The sequence below is a fragment of the Nesoenas mayeri genome (assembly GCF_963082525.1).
Source record: "Nesoenas mayeri genome assembly, chromosome: 8".
Lineage (NCBI taxonomy): Eukaryota > Metazoa > Chordata > Aves > Columbiformes > Columbidae > Nesoenas > Nesoenas mayeri.
The window spans coordinates 31697196-31724904 of NC_137554.1; the positions used below are offsets into that span (position 1 = coordinate 31697196).

The window sequence follows — 27709 nt, forward strand, 5'->3', positions numbered from 1 at the left end:
CCCTACATGCCCTCCTCCTGCTCCACTGTCCCCGGAGCGGTGGCACAGCATGGCTGTGCTGCCTGCCCTCCTGCTCCTGCCCAGCATCGGTGCTCCCTGACATGCTCTCCCCTACCCGCACTGCCCTGCTCCCCGCCTGGGACCACAGCCTGCAGATGGGCATGGGGAGGCCTCGGGGAGACAAGGAGGCTCCCAGGGCCAAACGGGAGTTGTAGCAGCAAGCAGACTCTGCTAGTCATTTCGGGGTGATCCTGCTGAGGGGCAGGCAGAACGGACAGACGGACACCTCGTTGGCCAAGACAGCGCAGCTGGACTTTCCCTCCTTCCCCCATCTCTTCCTTCTTTTTTTTTTCTTTTAATTTTGTCTCAGAAGCCATGATCCTTTAAAGATGTGCACGTCTCATTAGCTCTACCTTGACAATCATTACCGTTCCTGCAAAGGCAGGAGGAGAGCTCAGCCCGAGCGTGGGGGAGTCCATTACCTTGTAGTTAAAGGGACATTGACAACTCTGGGCTGCCCGTGGTCTGACTCCCCCATTGAAGCAGGGTCCCTCCTGGACACTGCTGTTCTCCCTCCTGTGCGGAGCAACAATCCCCTGCTCAATGCGGATGAGACACAAACCTTGTCGCAGCAGGTGGCCCAGACACCCAGTGCTCCCTGGATGGGCTGCAGGACCAAGTCCATGGCCACAGCCCCTGGGTGAGGAGCACTGAAGCACACAAACCTTCCCAACACGTTGCACATGGCCTTCAAGAAACACACCTCACTTCAGCAAATGCATGTTCCCAGGCTGGACCACAAGATCCAAACCCAGCCACAGTAACAAGCAGCAAGCCCAAAATGTCCACAGCAGAAGCCACAGCACGGGCTGGGGGAAGCACCACCATGAGGGCCGCGGGACAAGGGCACAGCCTCCATGTATGAAAGCCCAGTGGCACCACAGCAACAGGGCAGGCAGCTCATGAACCAGCTCCAAAGTGCTACAACTACAGGTTTGATTCCAGCTTTCCTGGCTCTGTAGGGTGCGGTATGAACCACCACACACCCAAAGGATGAGGAAGGGTTCAAGTGGGCAAGCGTGAAGTGGGGCGACCCCAGGAAGGGACCCTACTTGCTATAGGTGCTGGTCCAGATAGCCCTGCTCTGCCCCATAGCTGGAGTCTGTTGCTCTGCCTGGCTGTCCCTAGAGCCTGCCTTGCCCCTTCAAGCTGGATAACAGGGGACCTGACTCATGTTAAGCAAGGGCAGGAGATTTCAGGGTAAAGACCCTAAAGCGACTTTCAGCAAAACACCCCCTGCCTTGTTCCAGCCCCAGGGGGCTTTGGAGCCTGGTGCAATCCTCAGGAGGCAAACGCAGCAGGGTGCAGCCCTACAGAGATGATCCTGCTTCCTTGTGCCTTCCAGGACGGGATCCCTGCCACAGCCACACTAACTCCCCGCAAAGCCACAGCAGGAGACAATAACGCACGGCCGCGGCTCCGAGGAAGGATCCTACCTCCACACGAGGCTGTCCAAGAACTTGACAGGACTCTGTTTGAAAAAGATGTTGAAAGAAATGATCTCTTTAAGTGCGATGGGAGATATTTGTCTCTGATTTACCCTTGGCTTTTTGCTCTGGTTCAGGTAGGAGCGGTGTGGGATGGCTGGCAGATCTGAGAGCATGGCACGCCCCAGCGGGCAGAGCGAGCAGTGCGGAGGAAGGCGCCAGTCAGTTTGGAGTGCTCCCCATTTATCAAACTCACGCAGCCCGCCAGCAGAGCGAGTCTTTCTATCATTACAGCTCTCAAAATCCGATTCATACCACTAATCCTGCCTTCATTCTCCCAGATTAATAACATCTCTTTCAACCTTCACAGTGTGATAAATAGACAAAGAGAGAACAAAAGGAGAAACAGAAGTGAGAGAAAGAGCCAGAGCAACTCCACATAATAAAGAGAACCAAGAAAGGGGAAAGGAAAAAAAAAGGGAACAGAAAAGGGAAAGAAAGGAGCCGGCACACTTGACTCTGCCATTTACTTTAGCAGATTCTCCCCAAGAGCTCCCTGCGATCTTTAAAGAATGTAAAACATTGCTCAAAGGAAAGGCTCGTTAGCAACCCTGACCAGCCCAGGTTTGCTGGAAATCTTTTCACTTCCAGCCTCTGCTCAGGTCAGCGCTGAAAATGAGTTTGTTGGTTTCTCGTCCTGTTCCTCCCCAGATTCCTGCAGCGGCAAAGCCTCCAGCACGCACTGGCTCTCTCCTTTACTTGCACCAGCTTCTCAGAGGGGCACGGGGATCTCGGCCAGTGTGTGCTCCAGGGTGCCCCAGCAGCTCAGCAAGCCCCAGACTTGCTGCCAGAGCAGCAGCTCCCTCGGGCTGGCACAGCAAGGGCTGCCCCCGAAGCCAGGATCAGGCGTTGAGCTTGAGATGGGGATGAAGACCAAAACCAGGACAGCAGCAGAGCAGACGTGGGGCCCCATGTGGAGGGCACCCAGGGGGCTGCGGGACAGGGGAAGTCTGCATGGACACAGCTGTACTGCAGTGGGGGTGTCACAAGCCCCGGCTCCCTGGGCTGCACCTCTATCCACTGTCTTGTCCCCTGGCAGGGAGCTTCCATCCCTTCCCATGCCGCACAGCCTGGACCCACACTTGGGCCACCCAAGTCCTGCTGGTGACCATGGAGACTGGAGCTCCCCTGTAAGCTCGTGGAGCTCAGCCGTGCCTGCTCCAAGCAAGGGGGTGGCAGCCACAGGCACCCCCTCCCGAGCACTCCTCTGCTTCGGTTTGTTTGGGAATAACTGAGCCCTAGAGGAAGCCAAGACCCCAGAAATCCAGCCCTGTGGGCTCTGGCACACGTGGATGGAGACATTTAGCCATTTCCCACCCTCAGCCTTCACAGGAGCTGCACTGCTCAGCTTTCTCACTCTGCCACACTGTATTGAACACTCCATGCAATCTCCGAGTTATTTTAATAATTAAATGTTTATTGGCACATTTTTCCCATACTGCTTCCAGACTTGCCTGATTTTCTTTCCAGCGAGTGACTTCCCTTGGTTCAGTCCTTCCCTAGGATGCACAGCAGCAAAACGTTTCCTCTGCTCCCCCCACAACCAGCATCCCCACAGCCCATCCCCGTGGACTCCCGGCAGGTGCTGGGCACACGGAATAACCCCATGCCAAACCCAGACGAACGGCTAGGGCAGAGCGCTGGATTTCTGGCCAGGATGATGCTTTATTCTGGCTCTGCTTTCACAGCCCCTGTGCAGAGGCTGGGCTAGGTTGTGGTTTTTTCTCTCTTCTTTTACACTGTTCCATATTACTCCAGGCTTTGAAGTACAGAGAAAAGCAACACTCAATGTGGTGTTTTCTTTTTTTTTTTTTAAAGCTACCTTTATCATAGCAAATCTTTTCCTTCTCCGCTGTGTCGCTGGAGATAGATATCAAGCAAAAAGAAAGTCTCTTCTTCTAACAATGGATTTCCCTTCCCTTCTGAACTTCAAATAGAAAACTCTTATCTACAGCCACAGTTGACCAGAAGAAGAAAAGAAAAGAAAACAGACATATGAACTGAACCCAGGCTCTCTTTCTATTTACTCAAAAAGGCTGTGCTGGGTTCTTCACGCAGAGATGCTCTGAACGTGTTTATAGCACGTATTTATTCACTTCACTCGCTGTCCCTCCACCACAGAACAACTCTCCCCTGGTCCATGTACCTTCTGCCATCTCTCCTTTGCTTGGCAGGCTCCACGCACCTGGGCCATCCAGCACAAGAAAGCCTAACCCTAGAGCTGGGGACAGCAAGAGCTCTTCCAACACAGCTAAAAGTAACAGCAGTGAAGCCCCCAGCTCACAGAAAGCATCGCTTCTGTATAATGCAAGTTCTTTAAGTGGCAGGATGGATCACAGGTCAGACCTTGCTGGTTGTATTTGCACAAGATGGCTCGAACAGCTCCGAGACCAGCTGCTTCAGCCACCCACGACCTCCCCACACGCACACCCAAGGCAGCACCCGTGTACCAGCCAGCTCCTCTGCGTGTTCTAACAGCCCATCTTCTGGGCTTTGATGGAGCCGCGCCAAGGAGAAACATACAGAACCATGAAACTTCTTCTCTCGCCCACTTCAGCCCCCTCCTGCTCGGGCTTTCCTCCCCTCCAGCTCTCCGATCTCTGCAGAGACACAGCCAAGTGCCAGCTGGGCTGAACACCCACCTCCTGATACTTGATGAGGTCCAGCTGCTGCCAAACCACCCTCACCCCCTGCCCAGCCAACAGAAATTAAATTGTGAGCGCTGTGCTCAGCACGTGGTGTTTCTCCCAAAGTCATAGTGCCAGGATCAACATGCACACAGCAAGAAACCCAGAGAGGCAGGTGCTACTGCCTTCCCCACCTCCCAGTGCATCCTGCCGGGTGATGTGTGTTTCTTGAACCATTCTCGCTTTCAGCCATGACAGACATAGTCACACAAGCCTTGGGAAACCTGGATTTATGACCATGGAGCACCTCCTGCCCACATTCCTCCTTATCCTCTCAAACCCACCTTGAGTTCAAGCACAAATGAGGCAGCCAGACAGACAAACCATCCTCCTCACCACTTGTGACACCATGGGCTCTGCCACCAGAGACAGACACAGCTACCGCCATGTGTTGTCCCCCAGCCAAAGAGACTCTCGCTGCTGGAACTGGAGCCAGAGTCCCAAATCAACCAGGGCAGAGAGGGCTGGAAACTTTCCAGATCATTTTCCATTAGAAATAAGAAGCTTCCTTAATCAAAAGCCAAATCTCATTCTCATTCAGAGAATTTGGAGCGTCAGGCCAAGGGGAGGATGAACTCCCACCTGAGACGTGGCCAGGAATCCTCTGCAGTCATGTGTGGGCACAACGTGCAAGTCCGAGTTCCGCTCCACTCAGACCAGACACAGTTTTGGTAACTCCGCCTGGTTCCGCAGCAGCCCCCAGCCAGGAGAGCCCAGCCTGCAGCCCCAGCTGGCCAGCAGGCTCTCCTGCAGTCCCACAGATCCTTCCAAGGTGCAGCATCATTCCCTTCATGTTAAACCGCACAAAAGCCCCCAGCGCTCTTCCCCCGGGGCAGTCCCAGTGTTGCAGAAGGTTCCTCGCTGTTAAGCTACAATGGGAAGATCCATCAGACAAAGCACCTTCTCTTCAAGCTGTCTGATGACAGATGTTCAGCCAACAGAGCGGTGGGATTGGCGGAGCACCGCAGAAGCGCTTTATAATTCCTGCTCCTCTCCTCCTTTCTCAGCATCTCCCGGGAGAGACACGATGATGGACGGTGACATAACTGACTGTTCCCAATCAAGGTAATGTAAGTAATGACAGCTGACGTGATTCCTGGAACGTGCAGGCGCTGCTGGCCCGTGTGTTTTGCCGACTGTGGGCGGCACTGCCAGAGCTCGTGGAGGGAGAGGAGACCAGAGCATGGAAGCCTGGCTGGGGAACAGGGGAGGAAGAGCCCCAACATTCAGAGGCTGTTTCCAAATTGGCTGCAAATAACTCATTACATCAGCCTGCAGACTGAGCAGGAGCCAAGGGGAGGTGGGGAACACCTGTCTCATGCAGCAAACCCCTCCCGGGCTGGGCCTGCCCCAAACCTGGACACCACCATATCTCTGGTGTCACCGTGGGCTGTAGTGTCCCCATTCCTTAGGAAGTGGCTTGTTGGGGCCTCATCCTCGATTTTCAGCAAAGCTTTTACTGCTCTGGCCCTGCCCCTGCTCCCCCCCACCATCAGTGACTATCTGGAAATAGCAGCAATAGGTCAATAACCCAGAGCTCACCTCCCCGTGTGGCTGGCGCACAGGCAGCACCACAGCACCTGAACCCAAGGCAGTGGGGTGCAGCCACCCCAGGTTGCACACATGAGGCTCACGGGAGGAAAATACCGTGCAAGCTCATAGCTGCAGTCCTTTTTCAGAGCCTTGAAATTAGCAGGCAAATTTAACATGCAGAGAAGCGACCGATTAATAACCCAGCATTGACTTAAGAAGACATTGAATAATACATAGTGCTTGTACACGAAAGGGGAAAAAGTCAAGTCCTTCTGCTTGTCAAGTGTATCCGCCTTCCAAGCACCAACACTCGAGGAGAAACCTCGCTGCCAGCAGCCACGGCTTTACGCAGCTCTTCAGAAATGCCTTTTGCTAAGATGAATGGCAAAATTTCGTGCCAAGTTAGACAGGCATTTGAAGAGGTCCAAGTACGGTGTTGTTTTAAATGTAATTAGCACTGCCTGTTAATAAAGTCCCTTGAAACCTGCCAAGCAGAAGATGACGCTGAGCATGTGTAGCCCACAATGATGAGCCGTGCAGAAGCCCCATGTTGGCTAAGCTGATGGGTGAGAGGGGGTCTCCCCATGAGGCTGTCCCAGCTTCTCCTCCACCCTGTCTGCACTGCGATCCTCCCAGCAGCTCGGGCACATCAAGAAAACATCAGACCCAAACAGAAAACAGACTGGCAGAAGCTCAACTGCAGGTGCTGGGCTCTGCTGCACGATGACGGCAGCAGATGAAGCTATGAACAGACTGTTCCCTTCCACAGCTTGATTTCGGCTTCTGTTGTTAACGTTGGCTTTGGTGTGAGACACTGAGCAGCGGTATCAGCATCCATGTGTGGTGCTGTCTACTTTGCTAAACGATGATGGCAGAAGAAAAATTTGCTCCCTTTTGGGAACATTCCAAACCAGAACTAGCAGAAAAATGGTGTTTACCTTGACAACAGCCACTGGTTTTGTATGGGGGCTACATACACAATGCCCATTGTGAGAGGGGTAGAGTACTGCAGAGCACCAGAGATTTGTATATCATCAGTGAAATACTGTGAATCTCAAATGCTTTAATTTTTAAGATGGGGGAAAAACCTGAACAGCACCCCAGGCAGAGGCTCCCAACAGCCAGTCATCCTGACTCTCGCGGCTGAGTGACCCTCACAAAGATGCTGTGCGGACTTAATGCCTGAAAAGCAAATTGAAAATGAAAAGACTCACACACAAGCCTTGTCGCTGAAGCTCAGGAACAGGAGACATGAGACTTAATTTCTATTCCGATCTCTGATATGGACTCACAGGAAAATCTTCTAACTCACCCGTGCCTCAGTATCCCCAGAATAATATCTATTAGGCGTTAAGAGCCTAGATTCACTCATGTCTTTAGAGAACTTTAGCATCTAGTGCCTGAAGATCGAAGGACCATCACTATGTAGAGCATGAGCCATGTAAGACGTAAGGTCAGAAGGCATTTAAAAAAGCAAAACACAAGGGAAAACATTTGAGCAGGAAACAGGATTTGTTTTCCTCAGATGTAAATGAGCACCAGCTAGAAGCAGAGCTCCAAATACATGAATTTTAGAAGCAAAAAGTGTTGCTACAAAGGGGACCAAGAAAAAAATGCGATAAACAGACACAATTCTTAGAGTCTGATTTCCAGAGCAATAAGAGCAGAACTGAGCCCAAAGAAAAGATCCGTATTAGCAACCAAATCCAATCATTCCGATAATAAAGAAGAGACATACAGACTGGTGCAGAACTATTTCCAGAGAGAAGTTTGTCTCTCCCAATCCTTTCACATCCCGCAGTGGCTCAATGGAAGAATACTTAAGAAGTTGCAAGTTTGGTCATAATGTGTAAAAAGCCCCTGAAATGCAACATCATTTACTCTTCTGTGGTATTGCTCAGCAGAGCTAATAAATCTTGCATGAGCAGAGCTGATTCTAATTTTCTAATATGAAAAGGCATTTGGATTGAGAGAGAGGGGAAGATAAAAGTGATTGAATCTCCAATAGCCCAGCGTCAGTGACAAGAAACATCCTGCTACGGACCCCAAGGAAGAATGGCTCCCCCTCCTCCCCGAACCACCGGCACACTCACCCGCTCGCATATCCAATTCTCCCTGCTTTCTGCTCGCCACGTCTCAGTCTCCCCTATTGACAGGACGTGGTTTTAAACACAGTTACACAAGTTATCATTTCTGCCTTTTGATCAATCTGAATTTTCAGGACAATTACCCTCTTAATCAATGATTGCTATCAGCAGCCCCTTGGATTCTTCACCAAGGCAGTCGTGCCGCCGGGGCAGACGGCGTGTGCATATGCAATGAAGCTGCGGGGAGGCGCAAGTCCATCTTCCCCTGACGTAGTCGTCGGCTGAAAGGGTGGAGAGCTGTGAAGGCCACTTCAAGGAACACCTGACGTAAAAAATAAGTGGAGGGAATTAAAAGGGACGTTGTGCGAGATATCTGTGGCACAGACGGGCTGGGGGGACCAGGGATCTGCCAAAAATATCATGAGGTTAAAAAATAAACCAACTAAAACAACAGATTTACCATCAAGCCCATATATTTAAGGGCTATCTATAGTCAGCATTAACCGCTCCTAATGAAACTAATACAGTCCGTTTCCAATTAGCGAGTGAAACTGTTAGAAGAAGGAAGGGCGGAAAGGCAGCTTTTAACGACCTCTAAAGATGTGGTATTTGGATTTGGGGTTTTCTGTATTTTTTTTTCCATCAGAAATTATTTAGTATCACCAAAACGCCTCTAGCGTTTACACACACAAACCAAGCCTCCCGCCGCTCTTCCCTGCCAGGAGTATGTGTTTCAGTAATTGATGTTTGCACAGAACCTCAGCTCTTGGAGGACACGGCTCCTCCGAGGCAACTCTCACCACCACAGAAACAGGGCCCCAGATATTCAGACATCACCTGAAACCCCAAAGCAGCCAAAGCCCAATTGCAGGGGCCGTGGGTTGGCTGGGGAATGAGGCTTAGCACCCCCACCCTTGCAAGACATGCAGGGCCACCTTACGGGCTTCCCCTGGGCACCGGACTCCTTAATACATCATTCTATCCAAAACAATAGCTCGGCCAGACCCAGGCACCCTTGTGTCTTTCTGAACAGCTCCTGCAGGCAGAGATGCTGTGTCTGTCTCCTCCCAGGACTGGAAAGCGCCCCGCAGCTCTCAGGTGCTCAGAGGCTTTGGGACCTGGATGGCAAGAGGGGAATGCTGCTGGGAAGCAGTGTGTGGTGGCACTGAGTGGTGGCTTCACCATCTTGACCAGCAGATCGGGCTGGCTGGAAGCAGCAGAGGTAGCGCCAGGTGAGGCTGCTGGCTGGAGGAGCGCTCCGGAGGCACAGTATTTCACCGGCTATTTTACATGGAGAATTGCCGATCAACGATATCCCCACTGTGTACTCCAGAGCAATAAAAATAAAAAAAACCCACAAGAAGAATTCTTTAGGCGGGTAATGGGCATTTTATTCCTTTTTATGACACTAAACATAGGCAGCTGGCATAATTACACCACAATAAAGGCATAATGTGCACCTAGCAGAACAAACTCATACTTTTTATAATTAGGCAGAGCAAACACAGTCTGGGATTCAGTCACACAGGTTCACTGTCTCCTGGATTTGCCAGACTCCTTGTCACCGCAGCACATCGGCCCCATTCCCACAGCTGGATTCAGCTGGATCCATGGGGAAGGCTGAGCAAGCAGAGCATCACCAGAGCTCTCCTGCCCCAAAGGAATGACCATGCAGCTCCACTGGTTAGAGCAGATCAAGAGCAGGGTACAAGGCACGAAGGTGCATGATGGGTCCGTGTTCAGCTCCTGAGGGGCAGCCGGAGGACGTCAGTCACCTCCCAATCAGCACTGACTGACCCCACAGGCAAGGCTGCAGCAGAACCAACTCCACATGGCCAAATCATACTTGGTATGGCACACAGAGGCATGGCGACACCCCTATATAGCAAGGACCTTGGCCAAATGCAGTTGGTGGGACAATATCCAGAGGGAAGTTGGTCTCTTTGCCAAGAAGCAAGGACAGAAGAGAATGTCCCAGGGAGGCTGAAAGACCCTCACCTACAGAAAGGGCCAGCTTGGACCAGCTGGAGGCTAGCGATTAGCTCTTTGCAGGCTCCCATTAGTCCTGGTGGTCCTGCTAGCCTGCAGACTTGCATCCTCCAAAACACACCAGCAGGCAGCAAGCGTGCTCCTCCGGCAGCTGCAGGCATCCAGTAGGACAGCGCCTGCCCGAGCGAGGAGCACAGCCAAGGCGGGGATCCTAAATGATCTCTAAAATATTAACAGCATCAATCAGAGCCAGGCTGACAGAGGTTACAATGCTGGGAGAGTGCAGAGAGTTGGCTTTCCTGTAGCTGGCACAAAACCATACACTAAATATCCAGAGTTTGTTTAAAAAATCGTCTGCAGGATGCATGCAGGAGCAGCGCTGGCAGAGTGGTGCAACTGAGGTTTCATTTCCAGGCCACTGAAACTTGCTGGGGACGCTGACCACTGCACACAGAAGACAGAACGGCCCAGCTACACTCCGTCCTACACAGCTTAATGGAAGTTGCTGGCTTTAAGGTATATTGAGTGCAACGCAGACAAGCATCCTGGCTCAAAGAACACTGAGGGAGATGGAGTTGATCCATCAGCTATGAATGAGACCTGCATATTCATCTGTGGATAGGATGCCCAAGAAAACAACAAACATCATCATTATGGGCTTTTTCAACATGAGACTCAACACAAGGAAGGGAAGATGCATGTTGTCAGCAAATATAAGCATCTTGCCTTCATACCTACTGACACCCAGAAGGGGGCTGCTGAGAACTAGGTGGGTGCTGAGCAATCCAGACCAGGACTTCAGTTTGCTCGGGAGCTTTGATGGCCCATAGAGCTGGCACAACACTCACATCAGAGCATCCATGGAGAAGATGGTCCTCGTCTGCAGGAGATAGTGCCCAGGCAACTGGGAGGACCAGCCACTCTGAGAGAGCCCCTGGCTGGGTTCATGTTTTGGGGTGATCAGAGCCTCCCTCCCCAGCAGGCCACAGAATAGGAGGAGAAGTTTACACCCAAATGAGCGCAAAAGATGGGCTGTTTCTTAAAGAAAAGCAGATTTTCCAGGCAGTTCTTAGCAAGCCACTGTGATAGATCCAACTCATGGACTGCAGGCAAAGACCTCGAGCAAGATAATGTGCAGGTGGAGAGTAAGAGGCAGGATGGAGCCTGAAGTGCTGTGCCAACATGGAGAAACGATGGCAGGAGACTTTTAATCCCAGCTCTGGAATCAACTTGCTTAGTAGCCCTGGGGTTCTGAGGGATTTAATTAATTAATTTAGTGAGTGTGAAGCACTGTAAGTTATTAATATGCAAATTGCACTACAGTATCTCCCATCTCCCAGTTCTGCATCTCTTGTCGCTTTACAATGAGCCCATGAGAAGCAGAAGCCAAGCCATGGTATATCTCTGTGTAACAGGGCAGAGGCTGCACCCACACACTTTACAGCCAGGAGAGCAGCAGCAAAGTCTCATCCCTTTCAGCAGGATAGTGCAACACACTCAGAACAGGGCACCTGGAACACCTCATACAAGAAAAGCTCTTTCCACTTACTGGCAAGCCAGTTGCTCCCATAAACCAGCCTGCTGCTGCTGGTGGAGGTGGCAGGCAATCACTCTCCCTCTTGTAGCCATGCTGGCGTGGTAGGACAACGAGGACTAAACCACTTAATGTTTTAATCCCCAAGGCTAGAAAAATCTGACTAACCCCTCATCCCTCCCCAGAGAACTCCACAGCTCCCTTTTCATGCTCCTGTGTGGAGCTCCTGTCTTTTAAATGAAGAGGACACAGCTCCTTTCCCAGGAACCAGGCAGGTGTGCTGGTACTCACACAAAGCTCCAGCAGGAGGGCTGGGATGCAGGGATGCTCTGCCCCTCGGGACTCTGGGACAGTCCATCTTTCACGCGTTGCACCTTCACCTCCCAGCTCCTCCTGGCCTGGAATGCAGCACACGTTGCAGGATTATTGTAAAACACGCCTTGCCTCTAATCCCTTCTCCTCTTGCCCTGCTCTGGTATTGACCGCGGGGAGTTGTGTGAGGCCCAGGGTCAGACTTGCCTCTCGCAATACCGGGGCATGCAGAAGGCTCCAGACTCTCTGAACGACCACAATACGCATGGGACGGGATAACACAGGCTGCCCCACACCTTCACATAAGCAGCCACATGAGATCAGAGACCCCCCAGCTTCTGCCAACAGCACCAGTGTCCCACAGGCACAGCCGCAGTCCTGCGTGGGGCTGAAACGCCAGATCCGCACCAGACAGATCTGCTTGCTGGAGGATCAAGGGCCTCGTTCTGACCACCCTTACTGTTTCCCTGGTTTGCTCCAGGGCTGCCATGCCAAGTGCATATTACATGGTAACCCTGGATGCAAGCGTGTGGCACACGAGCCGTGCTGCAGTCATACTGTACACACTGTTGCCCCCAGCTACAGCAAACACCCAGCTGACAGGTCCCCGTCACACTATGACCAGCCCTGCAGCCACTCCCTGCCTGTCCGGACCGCACCGTGGGGACCATGAGGCCACTTCAGCCTCCATAACCTTGACATCGCAGAAAGATTTCTTATCAAAAGCACAAGTTGCTTATGAACATATTATATATGCATATGAACACTGCGGGTTATATTGCTTGCTTTCAAATGCGCTTTCTAAAACTTTGACACCCATAGCCCATAAACAGGCGGGACGAGGAGAGCCAGCATGGATCCCTCCTCAACCTGCAAGCAGCAACCAGACTCACGGTGTAAAGGTCTGAGGAGGATGTTTAACCTCAGTAGCAGCACACACACAGCCAGATGGGAGCCAGGAGGCTCCTTGGTGCGGGGGACAGATGTTCGAATCCCCCAGCAACGGGGGTGCAGCACAGCGAGGTGCAGCCGAGCAATATGGCACTCGGCAGGGAGAGCAGCAGGCAGGGGCTGAGCAGCTGCCTCTGCGCCTTTCACCTGCAGGCTACGGCGATGTGTGTGTAGAAGAACCACGAATGCCAACCTGCCTCCAGCCACTTGCACAGACAAGGGTGCTTTCAATAAAGAAACCACTGCAGTGCACTCGGCAAACTGCTGCTTACAGTCCTATCTAGAAGACAAAGCTTTTGCACTAGTTAAAAAAAGCACAAAAGTGACAAATTCTACTCTCTGCTTCGTCCAGTATCTGCAGGCTGTGTGGGGCCAAGTAAGATAATTGTGTTCACAGTAGCACAGTATGTTTGGGATTGGAAGGGACCTCAAAAGATCATCCAGTCCAATCCCCCTGCTGGAGCAGGAACGCCTGGGTGAGGTCGCACAGGAACATGTCCAGGCAGGTTTTGAATGTCTCCAGAGAAGGACATTCCTCAGTTTCTCTTGAACCACCACCACCTTTCTGTCTTATTTCAGAGCACTCTGTACCACATGTGGCACCAGGAGCTGCTGGAGCCTGAAGGCACAGCCAAATAACAAAAGCTGCCTTGAGATTTCCCTGGTACAAACATCCTGATCTGACAGAACCAGGAGAGGAGCAGAGACTGTACATGGCACCCAAGGCAACAGCCCCTTCTTTCCCTGCTCGGGTACTCCAAGTTTCAGTGGTGCGTCCCAGGGAAAGCAAGACAGCCTGTGTCCCAGTGCAAGGGCACAGAGGTGTCACAGCAAACAGGCTATGACTATTAAAACCTCAAGAGCTAAAGGCCCCACATCCCTTTCTTCATCCACAGAGCCCGTTTACTGATCTCCTTGCAGCAGGTAAGGACATGACCAACAGCTGTCCACCACAACCACGCAGAATAAACTTTTCCCTTTCTCTGAGCACTTTTATTCCTCCAAAAACTATTTCTGCTTAGTCTTGTCTAAGCTAATATCACAGAACCCTCAGTCTTCCTCTGGAGGTCACATCTTCCAGCTGCTTCTGTTCCCTTCTGGGCTTTCTCCATCTGTGCCAGGCTCTCCCCAAGTGCAACATGCAAAACTCTTTTTCTCCAAAGGCTAAAACAAAGCTCCAAAGTGCCCTGTTTTGGAAAATAGCTGAGATTTTAACATGCGCCTAATACAATTATAATATGTATTAGCAAAAGAGTGTTAAGACAACCCCTGATGGTAAAGAAGTTGATCTGTGTGTGAGATGCCATGAGATGAACACATGCTAAAACACATACAGGATAGATACAGAAAGGAAGGACAGAAGGATGAAAGCTCCAGGAAGAGTTTGCTGTTACTAGAAACAAAATACTGATGGGTTGCCTTTGTAACGGAGTAACTCTAAATGGTTTCCACTTTGTCAGAATTGTCTTTACCCACCCAGCATGGTCTAAACAGCAGCAAGTGAGGAATGGGCTGCATGTGCCCAGCCCAGAGCTTTCTGCTTGGCTTGAGTTTGCTCTTTCACACAGGTGTGGATTTCATGGCCAAAAGGAATTACTAAACTAATCCGATATTTTGCAAGCCATGAAACTTAGCTACTTTCTGGTGAACCAAGAGCTTACATTAACCCTCTGAGGGGTCACATCTTTCCCGTCTGCTCCCAGAACAGTTCATACAGACACATGCTCCACAGCAAATTGTTCCTGTGCTTTTAGGATGCGATGAAAAAAAACCACCAACGAAAGACAAAGGAGAGGAAAACACACAAAATCATTTGACTTAGGTGAACATGGACACTGCTCGTTTCTGCCCTCCTGGGATGGGCATGTGTTATCGCTCAAGTCATCCAAAACCAGTGAAGCCTCCAGGCTGCATCTAGAGCCCCTGTCAGCTGTAGCAAGACCAGCTCCTGAGACTGCAAGAAAAGGAAATGAAATGCGAGGCTGGGATCATTACTTTCAAACTATAAGCCTGTGCCACTGAGCCAAAGCCTGTTATATCGACATGGGTCTGTGTCACCCCAGCAGCAGAGATCACTCTCCATCTCCACTGGCTCGGCTCCGCTCCTCCCGGGACAGCAGAGCGCTCCGCAATGCTCTGCCCGGTCTAACTACAGAAAAGCTCCCAACGCTTTGCCCAGCAGGTTAAAGTTATAGGGCTGAGCTGCTGCAGAGCAAGAAGTACCCTGCTGACTGCTCCACCACGCTTGGAAGTCGCCGGCAAAGCACAAAGCACCGCTTGCGGAGGAGCAAATAGAGAAACCAAGTTTTCTTCGCTGGGGCAGGGAGCCCAGAGGGGGGTGCTGCTTCTTAAAGCCTCGAGTATTTAAAAGGCTTCTTTCGTTTTATGAGAAAGTGGATGCCCAAACCAACCCAATGGTTACTCTGCATTACGTGAGCATCCTACCTTGGCACACATTGCAAATCCACCACATCAACAACCCCTGGGTCCATCTGGCTATAAATTCTAGGGAAACTGAGGCAAAGAAGTCTGATGCACCAACCCATCCCGTATCACCTTCTGATGAGTCTGGGAGGAGAAAAGGGAAAAGCACCAAGAACTTGCAGACTCTCACCCTCCCTTCCCAGCACAATCCCCCTGTATGTTGGTTTTCTTTGTAAAAGTGTTTTTACTCAGCATTCCTTGTTAGATAAGAAAGGGAGGACAGGTCCCTGTGCATCGGGACAGAGAGGGCTGCTCCTCTAAGGCCTCTCCTGGATGCCCTTTCCATTTGAGATGACTATCCTCGACTGTCTCCTTGTCTTCCTCCCTTTGATTTAAGAGTTTCTCTCCTGGCCCTGACAGTAAGGTATTTCTGTCCCACAGATTATAACTCACTCTGGGCTATTATTCAACTCCCAAGCCCTGGCCCTGCTGCATTTAGTCCAAACATAATATCCTTCATGCATATATTATCTGTCTCCCTATTATCTGGAATCATTTCGGAATTAAATTTCAGTCCTGCAATATTGGCTTGAAGAGCGGCTCGCTTTATGGGCTAGTCAAAGGTTAGAATACCAATCAAAATAACACTGCCGATGCAGAGAGACATTTTAATATTCCAAAACCCGGTAATTGTAAAAGGACATAATATTTTTTCCCTGATTACCCCAAAGGCAACACATGTTAACAAGGCGAGGGAGAGAGTGAAAGAAATTTCAGAGTTCAGACAGCTGCGCGACAGATTTAAAGGAGAAGCGGTGGACGGCTGCCACGCTGCAGCCCCGGAGCAGGAGGGCTCCTGCCGTGCCAGCAGTGCCCGCTCCCCGGGACCCGGTCCCTCCATCCCCAACCTCCTGGTGTTCATGCCACCCACGCTCCCCCCGGTCATGACACGGGTGCTCTCACCGCAGCAGAACGGAGCAGCCAGAGCTACACTGAGACCAAGACTCGAAGATTATCACAGCAGAAGAAACCGCTGCGATCGGTTGGCCTGACCTGCACAGGACACGAGGCTTCCCCAAATTAATTCCTGTTTGAAGCAGGGCTGATCTTTTTAGGAAAAAAAACCTTCCCTCCTGAGCTGGAGAATCTACCATAGTTGTTCCAATGGTTAATCACCCCCACTGTAAAAACCTGCATGTGATCTACCTTGCTTTGGCTTCCAGGCACTGGAACTGCTTATGCTTTTGCCTGCTAAGCTGAAGAAACTTCTCGCCACGTTTTGGATCTCCCTTTAGGTACCTGAGGAGTACATCCGAGCCTCCCTTACCCCTCTCGCTGGGACTCTAAATGGCTCACAGGCTCTTCACTGCATGGCAGAGTGTTCCCATGGGTCTTGCAGGTCCCATCCAGTCTTTGTGTTTCCAGAATCCTTTCTGATGCAGAGACAGGACCCAGCATCCCATACCAGCCAAGCCAGTCCCAAGGAAAGAGATGATCCAGCCCCCCTGCTCCTACTCACCATCGCCCATTTACAAATCCACCTCCTGGATGCAGTATCAGCACACTTTATCAAATATTATTGTTATGTTTTCTTTCACTGATAAAAGTGTTAAATACAAGAGGTCTGAGAAATAGATCTATGTGGGACTCCACTATGAAGACAAGCACTCCATGATGATTATCCATTTACAATTAAATGCTAGGAGCTGTCAGTTTGCTCGTTCTTAATCAATGTAATGTGTGCCATGTTGATTTTGTATCACTCTTGTTTCTTAATCAAAATGTCATAAGGTACCAAGTCAAATGCCTTCCAGAAGTATATTACATTGACATGGTTACCTTTATCAACCAAACATGTAGTCTCATAAAAAAAATATCAAGTTAGTTTGAAAAAGATCTAGTTTCCATAAATCCACATTGATTGGCATTATATTACCCTCTTTTCATTCTTTATTAATCAACTATTATATCTGGCTTTTCATTACTTTGCCCAGAATTAATGTCAAGCTGATAGGGCTATAATTACTTCATCGGTCATCCCATTTGCCCTTCTAAATTACTGGTACAACATTAGCTTTCTTCCAGTCCTTTAGAACTTGCCCCCTGTTCAAAGACTTATTAACAGTCCAGAGCTTCACATGAGCTCTTTTAAAACTCCTGTAAACCAGCTGTGCCAAATGCCAACCAAAAGCCACCACTTAACTTTATCAGAAAATTGTGTTGTAACAGCAAAGCTCTCCCTCAGCCACAGGGCATCCTCTGCCTTTCTGTAAACACAAAGTATTTATTAAACACAGCCAATTTTGCTGTTATAAGCAATTCCTTCCAACTATGAATCGATGCCATTGCATAGACACTTTTCTTTCCTAATCGCCATGGAAAAGACACTCTTACTTCCCTTAACCCTGGAGTCGTGCTGCTCCATGTGTTTCCCTTCACAGCCTCTCCCATTCCTGCCTTCTGATAGACTTCCCAAAGCCAAGAGCTCTGCAGCCGGGGTGAGGAGCCCCAGAAAGCCCAGCTCCCACTGAAGAAAGTGGTGACAGGGTCTCAGAGCACCCACCCATGCTGCAAACCAGCAAAGCACTGAGCACCGTGGGTATATGAGCAGCTCTTCCCAGTTGAGTGCCAACACCTTCATGTGCTTGATGCTTTGGCCATGAAGCACTCTGCCTGAGCAGTCCTCCCCTCTGTCATTTCTAACCTTACTGGGCATTTTATATTCCTTATAGCCAGTAACTCAATAAGCAGGCAATAGGTAACAATCACAGTAAGTCCTCAAGAAGTGAGACCTCATGAAAGCAACTTCCAGGCATATGGGCCAAAAATAAACCATTTCTCAGTCACACCACTTCAACATTCTTAATTCTAAGCACTCAAGACACTTGAGCACCAAGCGTCTGGGAAGCACTCGGAGCTCCTCCTCCCACCTTAAAGGCAGAAGGAATTGCTAAAGCAGAGGAAAGACAAAAAGCTGTTAGCAAATCTTTGTTTGTTTAAGATGTGTTTATTTCTAGTTGCCAAATATTAACAAAAACATCCTATTACATGTTTCCTCTGTCAGACTTCACAATGTGAGCAGGTGACCTTAAAATATTTGTGCATATGTATTAACAGTTTTCTTTTCCAACTACCAGTATCTAGAGATCAATAAAGGCTGGGCCTGGCAAAGTCTGGCTTTGTGCTCAGCCATGGCACCCCCAGCATGGCCACGCTGGGCTCCCCAAGGCTCTGCCAGCTCCAGTTCGTGATGCCCAGAGAAGGAAAGGTGCATTCCTCCACACACATCATTGAACCCTTGCCTTTCACAAAAACTCTCCTGGACTTCAGGTAGATGCCAAAGTAGGACCAGTTTTCTGTCGCTTCTAAAGCAAGCACTGTATCTAAAGACATCAAAAGAAATCAAAGATGGTCAATCACGCCAGGATAAGTTGGGGAACGACCTATTAGACAGCAGTGTAGGGGAAAGGGACCTGGGGGTCCTGGGGACAGCAGGCTGACCATGAGCCAGCACTGGGCTCTTGTGGCCAGGAAGCCAATGGTACCTGGGGTGGATGAGAAGGGGGATGGTCAGTAGGTCAGAGAGGTTCTCCTGCCCCTCTGCTCTGCCCTGGGGAGACCACACCTGGAATCTTGTGTCCAGTTGTGGCCCCTCAGTTCCAGCAGGACAGGGAACTGCTGGAGAGAGTCCAGCGCAGCCACCAAGATGCTGAAGGGAGTGGAGCATCTCCCGTGTGAGGAAAGGCTGAGGGAGCTGGGGCTCTGGAGCTGGACAAGAGGAGACTGAGGGGTGACCTCATTCATGTTGACAGATATCTAAAGGGTGAGTGTCAGGAGGATGGAGCCAGGCTCTTCTCGGTGACAACCAATGACAGGACAAGGGGCAGTGGGCTCAAACTGGAACACAAAAGGTTCCACTTAAACTTGAGAAGAAACTTCTTCTCGGTGAGGGTGGCAGAGCCTGGAACAGGCTGCCCAGGGGGGTTGTGGAGTCTCCTTCTCTGCAGACATTCCAACCCGCCTGGACACCTTCCTGTGTAACCTCATCTGGGTGTTCCTGCTCCATGGGGAGACTGCACTGGATGAGCTTTCCAGGTCCCTTCCAATCCCTGACATTCTGTGATTCTGAGAGCTGTCCTGAGAAAGGGGATACTCTGCGATGGGTATGAAGATAGTCTTTAAGAAAAAAATTGAAAAACAAGGAATAAAACAAACCCTTAGGGGATACATAAACCACTCATCTTTTAATCGCATAACACCCAGAGAAGAAATGGAAGACCAGGATAGTGTATACCGTATTAAAAATAGCTTCCGCAACCCAATTCTAGAGTCACAAAGCCTGCCAGTGTCTTTGTGCCAGCCCTCCAACAAGTTACACTGTGCTGGAAGAGACACAATTAAGCAAGAATATGACAGAGGCCTCAAGTCAAAAATAACACAAGGGAGAAGAGCTGGAGACACCTATTTGCACTTTCCTGCAATGCAAGACCCAGGCCCAAGAAAATAATCCGATTGTAGGTTTAAAAAAAACCAAAAGGACTTGCATCTTCACACAACATATGAGCAATCAGAGTATAATTAACGCATAATTAAATAGCAAAACTCATTGCTGAAGCATGCTGTAGAAACCGAAAGCATGAGCAGACTCAGAAAAGGACGTACAAGTTTCTGGTAGAAATATGTGGTAAAAATAGTGGGTAATAGATGCACTGGTCTGGAGGCAGCTGCCAACTCTCAGTCCTTGAGGGGACAACTTTGGGAACCAGAAAAAGCTGACTTGACTAACATCCTCCTTGTTATACCTGCAAGCATCAGCTACCAAACTTTGGCAGTGGGGTGATCTGAGTTCGACCTCTGGTCCAGCCATTCTGACACTCTGATCATCCTTCTAATGTTTTTCTTGCCCAAGCTAATTGTAAGAAAATCTAGTGTAATCCCTTCTTCTATCTCCTCCCTCCACCAAACCACTCTCCCTCCATGGCGTGCTCCCTGCTGCCCACCAGCTTTCCCATTCCCTGCTCCCGGCCAGCCTGCGATGGCAGGTTCCGTGCCCTCAGCCTGACACAGCGCTGGCTCCATCCCCACGGGGTGAGGATCCATCACGGGACCAACCGTGCCACTAGTTCACATGGAACCTGGAACGATAAACCACAGGTCCCTGAAAGAGCAAAAGGAGCTCAAACAAGAACTGATCCTTGTGTTAAAATTAGTGTTAATGTGTTTATCCAGGCTACCTGAGGATACTCTTGGGGCAGCAGATGGGCTGTAGCTTGTTAGCTGCAGCAGTTTCCCTTTTCACATAAATCTTGACACACAGTCTCCTGCATGCTGCTTCTATTACTCCACTGGTGAGCCTCTCTCCTGGCACGAAGCACTCTCTGCTATTTCCATCCTGTGCATCCAGCGATGCAGCTCAGGTTCTGCACCTCAGTCCTAACCCATGGGGTCTCTGAGGATTGACATGACAGGTACATAAGGAGAACTGGCAGATGGGATGGTGGCTCTCTATCGAGATGGTTTAGGGGGATATCTGAAATGTTGCAGCATTCAAAGAAAGCCTCCTCTGCTTTCTGCTCCCCTCCCACAAGGCTGAGCTAATCGAAGTGAAGAACATGATAAACTCTCTGCCCCGAGTCAGCTCTATGCTGACAGTTCACTAGAGATACAAGATCGCTCAGTGACATTAAAAATGTCAGCAAACACCGATCAGGCTTGACGGAAGGGATGCATTAACAGGCTGGAGGGGCATAGGGCAAGGTAAAACTTCAGCAAATGCAGTCAAGTGCACAAGCTTTTCTCCTTTTGTCCTCCACAGAAGGCTTTTTCACAGATCCCCAAACCCTGTGGCCACCATCACAGCGGTCAGGTGTGGAGCTCACCGCCACCTGCAGGGCCAGATCAATCCAGAAATGTTCCCTGAGGTGACACAAGCCTGGCAGCTAGCATGGGGCTGATTCCCCCCTTCAGCTTGTCCAAGAGGAAAGTCTTGGATACTCTGAAAGAAGCCTGGAGGCACAGGGTGCTCACCTCAACTGCTGCTGCAGACCAGCAGTGACAAGGGAAGGAGTTTATTGGAGAAGAAACCCTGGGAAAGACCATCTCACCACCTCGGGAAGAGGGACTGCTGAGTTCTGGAGCATCCTGCACCTTGGCAGAGGGAGCGCTGACAAGGATTGCTTCTTCAGATGATCCAAAATAAAGAGGAGCTGAAGCCGTGTGCGCATGGGCAGAGGGATCCTGGAAGATATTTTGCTGCTACTGCACTACTCACAAGTACACAAACAGGTCTGCTGCACGTACACATCTTTCCATACGTAACCTCGCTCCTGTACTTGCAGCAGCAGTTCCCTCACTCCGTAGGGTCCTCTCGGTATCGCTGCTCACAAGCAGAGACCCAGAGGACAGATCGCAGATGCAGGTGGGGCCATCCTGGAGGAAACTGCTCTCAGTCACACATGCCATTTACACTCACATGAACTGTTTTCTTGACATCTGAAACATCCAAGTCTCTGCTTTATCCATGACCTAGAAATTTAGTAGTTTCACACCACCACCCCCAACACCTTCACTTCATGGATGCGGTCAGAGGCAGATTCAACCTAGGACATACTTTTACGTCAGGAATGTGCCAGAGTGAGTGGAAAAGGGGCCATCTGAGCTACGCAGGGAAGAGCAGGGGGGCTAGACATTTGTCCATTCCGATTTGTCCCACACTGGGAGCTCACTCAAAAAAGACTGAGGTCTCACTGGGTCCAGCTGCTTGGCCAGAATTATTTATCTAAGCTGGAAATCATCTCTCGTGAAAACACACAGGTGGCTCCCACACAAGAATGACTAGAGAGTGAGGCAGTGAGTGGCATGGAAAGATCTTCACCCTGGGGTGAGAGCAAGCCCCAGGGAATACAGCTCTGCAGCCATGGGACAGGAGAGGTCCCTGCTCTCCTCTTCAACCTGGCTCACTTCTCAGAGGGACACAGGGACCCCGGAGCCGCCCTGCACGTCATAGGGCATCAGATATTGGAGAGTCAGAGAAACTGCAGATTTTTAAGGGATTAGAGGGGTTGGAAGATGGTGAACATTTCTCCCACACGTCCCCTCCCCATGTGATCTGAGGAAGATCAGAGCCTTACTTTCTGAGTAACACCTGTAGAAGAGGACAACCCCAATCCATGTGCCCCCATCCCACATGCTCAGACTCCAACCCCTCCAGAGAGCTGGGCAGGGGAACACTCCACTGCAACAGCTTCCCTCCTCCTCCTCCTCCTCCCGCCTTCAGCTCTGTGCTTGGTGCTCCATGGATTCTCTCCAGCCCTCAACTTCGTATCACGGTATTTGCTGAAACCCAATACACGATTGCCCACCTTGAAGAACAGCCACTTGCCTGGATGTCCAGGTTACGATGAATCCCAGCTCCTAACATGCTAATTTCAGGAGGCTGGAACTATGGGAAAGAGCCGTAAGTCATTCATCCTGAGGACCAGAGGAGCACAGCTGGATCAACCTACTTCTTAGCAAACATCACAGAACACAGGGATTTTTTTTTCTTTTAAATATTATTATTCTGCAGCCATCAACCTGCTGGTTATGTAGCTGCTATCCATTCACCGGAAGTTTAGTGAACTTCAAACGGCGATCATTAATGGTCACTGAACTGCAGAATGCCCCAATGTGCTTTCAGATTTCATTTACCAAGGACCAGCAATCAGCCAAAAGATTTGCTCTGACAGCAGGGAAATACAAGACCCTTTGACAAGTTCAGCCGGGAATGTGCTGCCAGCATCCCTTGTTAAGTTCATGTTCTACCCTATTTGACGGAACAGATCATGCAAATTGTCCTTCTGCGGCTGCTCAGCCTGTCACTCATTCTTCCATTTAAAACAATAAATAAAAGAACAAAAGAAAAGCCCACAAGTACAACGAGCTGTTTACAAGCAAATTCCACTTACTGAGACCCCTAATTATCAGGAAAAGGTACAGAAATCCAAATACAACATTAAATTGGTTGGGGGAAGGGAATCTTACTCATCCAAAGGTTTAACCAGGAGGGCCACCTCAGTTTCTCATGTGCACAGACCTCAACCTCCCCCCTCACTCTGCTACTGCTCATAATCACACTTGTTCTTTTCTTCCCACTTTGATTTGTGGCTTACGGCATCACCACGTTCTCCTGTGCCAGGACACCCTGTGGATGCACAGCAGGGTCTATAACCAGTCAGAGAAGCTGTGAAGCAACCCCAGGTGCCAGACAGTGAAGTCCAAGACATTTTGTTCTGCAAAGTGACCAGCGGTCTCTTAGGCGGACATGCTGTTGAGACATCTCCCCTTCTTCACAACACAAAGTGAAATGCTGATTTTTATACTGGAATATTTCCACATTTATCAACCAGAAGTTGAGCTGAAGGGAATCGAGCTCCTAGAAGCCTTATATGGCTGTAAAACAAAACAAGAGTCAGCAACACTGGGGCCAACACAACCTTTGCTGAAGAGGGGCCTCTCAGTGTCCCACTATTATGCAGAGACACCGCACTGTGCCCGCCACAATGGGATTCTCCCCAGCTGCAGAACACATCCCATCAAGTACAGTAAGACTCTATTAGAGGAGATACAATAGGGAGCAGGAGGACTCGCTCAGCCCAGCTTCTGAGAAAATAACTCATTTCAATGCAAAACAGCAGTAGTTATTAGACACCTCCTTAAAGAGGAAAGGAGAAGGACAAGGGAGGGGGAGAGAGGGAGACGGGGACCATGGCAGTTTGCAGAAAAGTACCTTTTTCAGATTAATCCACTGTTTGAAGTAATCAGCAACCGGCAACCCTAAGTACTGGCATTGTCCTGGTAACCTGTAAGAGAGAAGAGAGAGCAGGTTTGATTCAATCAGTGTCCTGACAACACAAACTCTGTTTTCTTAAGTGCATTTAGTTCTGAGATGGAAGAGGCCCTCAAGTCTGCTGTAACATGCTGCACATCAGAAAGACTGTAGCTCTTGGCAAAAAAGTCTCTCAGAAGAGCAGAGCTTAGCGTAAGACTTGTATACATCCAGCCACACTCAGGCTGAACATTTGGAACGGGAGCTCTGTGTAAGTGCAGCATACAGCTTTACTCTACAGTGCCTAACACACGCGAACATGACGGGAGCATCCAGGCTGTCCTTGGCTAAATGAACTCATCACAAATCCCTGCAAAACCATCCTGCTCAGCCAGCAGCTTACAGGGCAGACAGAAGGACTGACAATTCACTTGTCATGCCCTGGTGCTTTTCCACTTGGCCTTCATGGTTAAAACACCAAGTGAGACGTGAGGGAGGGAAGGAAGCACCGATGCGCTCATTTTGGGGGGTTGTAGTGCTGCAGGACCAACGTTTGAGGGCTAAGAAAGGAGAGGCTGCTTTCCAGGCAGGTGCTTGGGAGAAGAGAGCAGTCGCAACTCTGAAGACGCAAGGTGCTGCATCTGTCTCATCTCGGATTTGAGCACAGGCAGCCAGAGCTGCGAACAGGGTATTTAACCTCTCGCTGCCCACAGCGAGCTGCCGGAACAGGGTTCACAAAACAAAACCACACCAGGAAGGGATAGCAGGACCCCAGCATTTGGAAAGCTGTTTCTCCCGGTGTGTTGCAAGGGGAGCTACGATGGGCTCCTCTCTGTCAGCAGAAGGGGAAGGCTGAGTCGCGAAGCCGTGCGGCTCCAGCCGAGCCTGCGCAGGGAGATGAGTTATGTGAGTTTTCCCCGGCCGGTTTGATCTGATCAAGAGTAATTGATGGATCTCGTTCATTCACGTCCTGCTGAGCACGCCTGGGGCACTGGTCACAGGATCTTTAACTGAAGCAAAGGAGCATCCCAAATAAATATGTCAACTAAATAAATGACTAAATTAGAGCTATTTGTGCATGTTAAAAGCCACAACTCCAGAAATTGGCTTTTGCAAATGGAGGTGGGTGGCAAATCTCACAACTTCCTCAGGCCCTTGGGGGCTACTGGGGGAGGTTGTAGGGGAGGAGGGAAGAGCTGTGAGTGCCAGCATCAGCTGCTCAAACATCCCAACACAGACCATGTCCAGGGCAACGTCTTCTTCCACTCTCCATACAGGACAGAGTGAATAATCCAGACTGGACTTTAGACTCAGGGCTGAAATTCAGGAATAAACTCTGGTCAGATGTGGATACAGGCCAGGTACATCACCTTGAGCTGGGGTGCGTCATCAGCACCCCATGCAGCAGTGGGGTGCTCAGCCCAGCTCCAAACCCTCTGGTGAACGGGGCAGCATCCCTTCAGACCTACAAGCGGATTTGTGAGCCCTGCTTAGGCTGAGAAAGGAAGAGACTCTCTGTGCCAAAACCAAATGCCTAGTCCTGAAAAGATTTAGGAACAATAATTTAAGTCATACAAACACATCTGAATAAGGGTGTCCAGAGGAATCTCTTTGAAAGTAGGAAGCCTGTCAAAAGCACAAGCTTGCGAGCAGTGGGGCTGTGGCGATTTGCAGGGTAAGCAATGTGACTTGACAGCGCGGTCTCATCTCTGGGCACGGCTCATCTGATGCGAGCACCATCGCGCCGAAATGAAGCACCTGGAGTCACTCCTCGCAATTGCACAGCCGTCACATAAATAGCAGCCTAGTCCATGCATTTTACAGCCATTACACATATGTCCATGACATCCCGCAGTTAAACAGACCCCACCAACCCCAACCAGCATGCTAAGAAAGCTCTTTATCCAGGAAAACTGCTTTCTACTGGTGCCCCAATCAAAAAAATCACAAGAAAAGGAAACATTTAAACTAAATGATCAGTCTGATACAAACACGTGATCAGCTCGACCTCTCTTTGGCTCACATTTGGCTAGAAAGGATGATGACAGCAGTTTGCAAAAGGCATGTTACTAAAAGCTGGGTTTCTTCTCCCTGCCCAAGAGGTTTTCATTAATACAGGTCTCAGCGTAGCTCCAGTTAGAAGAATAATTATCACCTCACCTAACATTTGGATAAGGCCCAGGAGAAGCGAATGCAGCATCATTCTTGTTAGCCACAGGAATTGACAGCTAACCACCCAGTGCAATGAATGACATCTAAAGCGTTTCCATCCCTGTGGGACCAAAAGGTCCAGCAAACCGGACAGTCTGGTTCTACTTCCACTTCGAGACTGATGGCAGTGTGCCCAGGGCGCTGGACAGTGGGTCTTTAATTGGGGAAAATAAATGCTCCAAATAAATATGTCAACTAAATAAATGACCCATTTTTGCACACAAGGAACAACCCCAGAAGCTGCCTGTGAAGCTGTGTGACCTAAGGACATTCCCCCTCCCCCTCTGTGCTTCTGCTCCCCTCATTTCACGTTAGCACCAGAGACACTTCACCAGGTTTTCCAGGCACTAGAAGACCTATGCTCATGCTGTAACATGAGTAGGCTGTCAGCAGCATGGTCCAAAGCAGCTGTCTACTCCCTGAGCTGGAAGATGCATGTCTGGTGGCTCCAGGCCAGCAGGGATACAGCCACCCAACGTCCTTCCCTCTACTGAAGGACTGTCCTATGGGTCTGGTCCAGTCTGGGCTTCCAGTGTTCCCAGCACAGGGAATCAGGGGCTCTCACTGCACAGAAACCAGGTCCCCAGGTAGCTATGGGAAGGAAAACACCCCTGGAGTTGTCTTTTCCCCAACTCCAAGCTTGTCACCTGCAGTAGTCTCTTGGTGACCAGACAGAACTTCTTCCAGCACCTTCTCCAGGCTGGGGTGTGCAAGGCACACCTGCAGCTTTCCTGGGGAACAGAAGTGCCAGGGCCTGTAAGGAAGCATCTCCATTCACCAGGGTCACCATTCATTTGAGCAGCTCATTTGGTAAACACATTCTTACGCTCAGGATGGCTCCCTTGCTCTCACAAAATTCAGCCTTGATCATTGGGGCAGCTTTGTTTGAGGACTGGGATTTTGTTTGAGCTTGGGATTTGGCCCTCCCCTCAGGTGAAGAGAAATGATGGTGCATTTCACTGTATTCAACATCCCATGATCCTTCCAGCTTTTGAACAAGGTCTCGCTGCCTCCCCAAACACTGAAGCTCCCAGTCCTTGCAGGCTGTCAAAACCACCTCCTCAGCCAAACATCACAGCTTCAAGTGTGACCACACTTGACAAAGAGAAACTTGAAAACGGCTGTGGGATTTTCCAGCCTTCGATGCAGCTCTGGTAAAGTCTGTCCTTCCACCAGCAGGGATGTGAGCACACAAACTCGACCCACTCTCAAAACACAGGTCCCCTTGGCACAGAAGAGCAAGTGACAGCAGGCAGCTCACTCTCCTCTGATGGGCAAGCAAGTCCATGTCCTCCTTGGACTGTGGTCAGCGGTGGCAGCTCTGCACCATTTTCAGAGAGCTCCATCACCCCAGGCTCTGATTTCCATCCGGCCCAGCTCCTCCACTTTGCAGGGTAAATGGGGCCTGGAGATGAAGGCGATGCAAATGGGAGACGAGGTGACATGGCTGCATTTCTCCCGTTGAAGCCGTCTCTCTCCAAGGCAGCAAGAAGCGCACAGCTCGGCGGTGATAAACGGCCTTGCTTTAGTTATCACTTTCCTTAAGTTAAGGAGAGCAGACTAGTGATGGATGGGCTGGAATTCGGTTATCAGGGAAGGCTGTCAGCCAGAGTTGCCTATCTCCACAC

At 50.1% G+C, this 27709-nt stretch overlaps 1 protein-coding gene across 4 annotated transcripts in view; it reads right to left on the bottom strand.

Moving 5' to 3' along the window:
- ERI3 (ERI1 exoribonuclease family member 3) overlaps positions 1–27709 on the bottom strand; it is a 134788-nt gene that overhangs the window by 56498 nt on the left and 50581 nt on the right. For all 4 annotated transcript variants that reach the window (XM_080348587.1, XM_080348589.1, XM_080348590.1 and 1 more), the window contains one exon: positions 23832–23904. In XM_080348587.1, coding sequence (XP_080204713.1) covers positions 23832–23904 — 73 coding nt within the window. The remainder of the gene's footprint in view (positions 1–23831; positions 23905–27709) is intronic.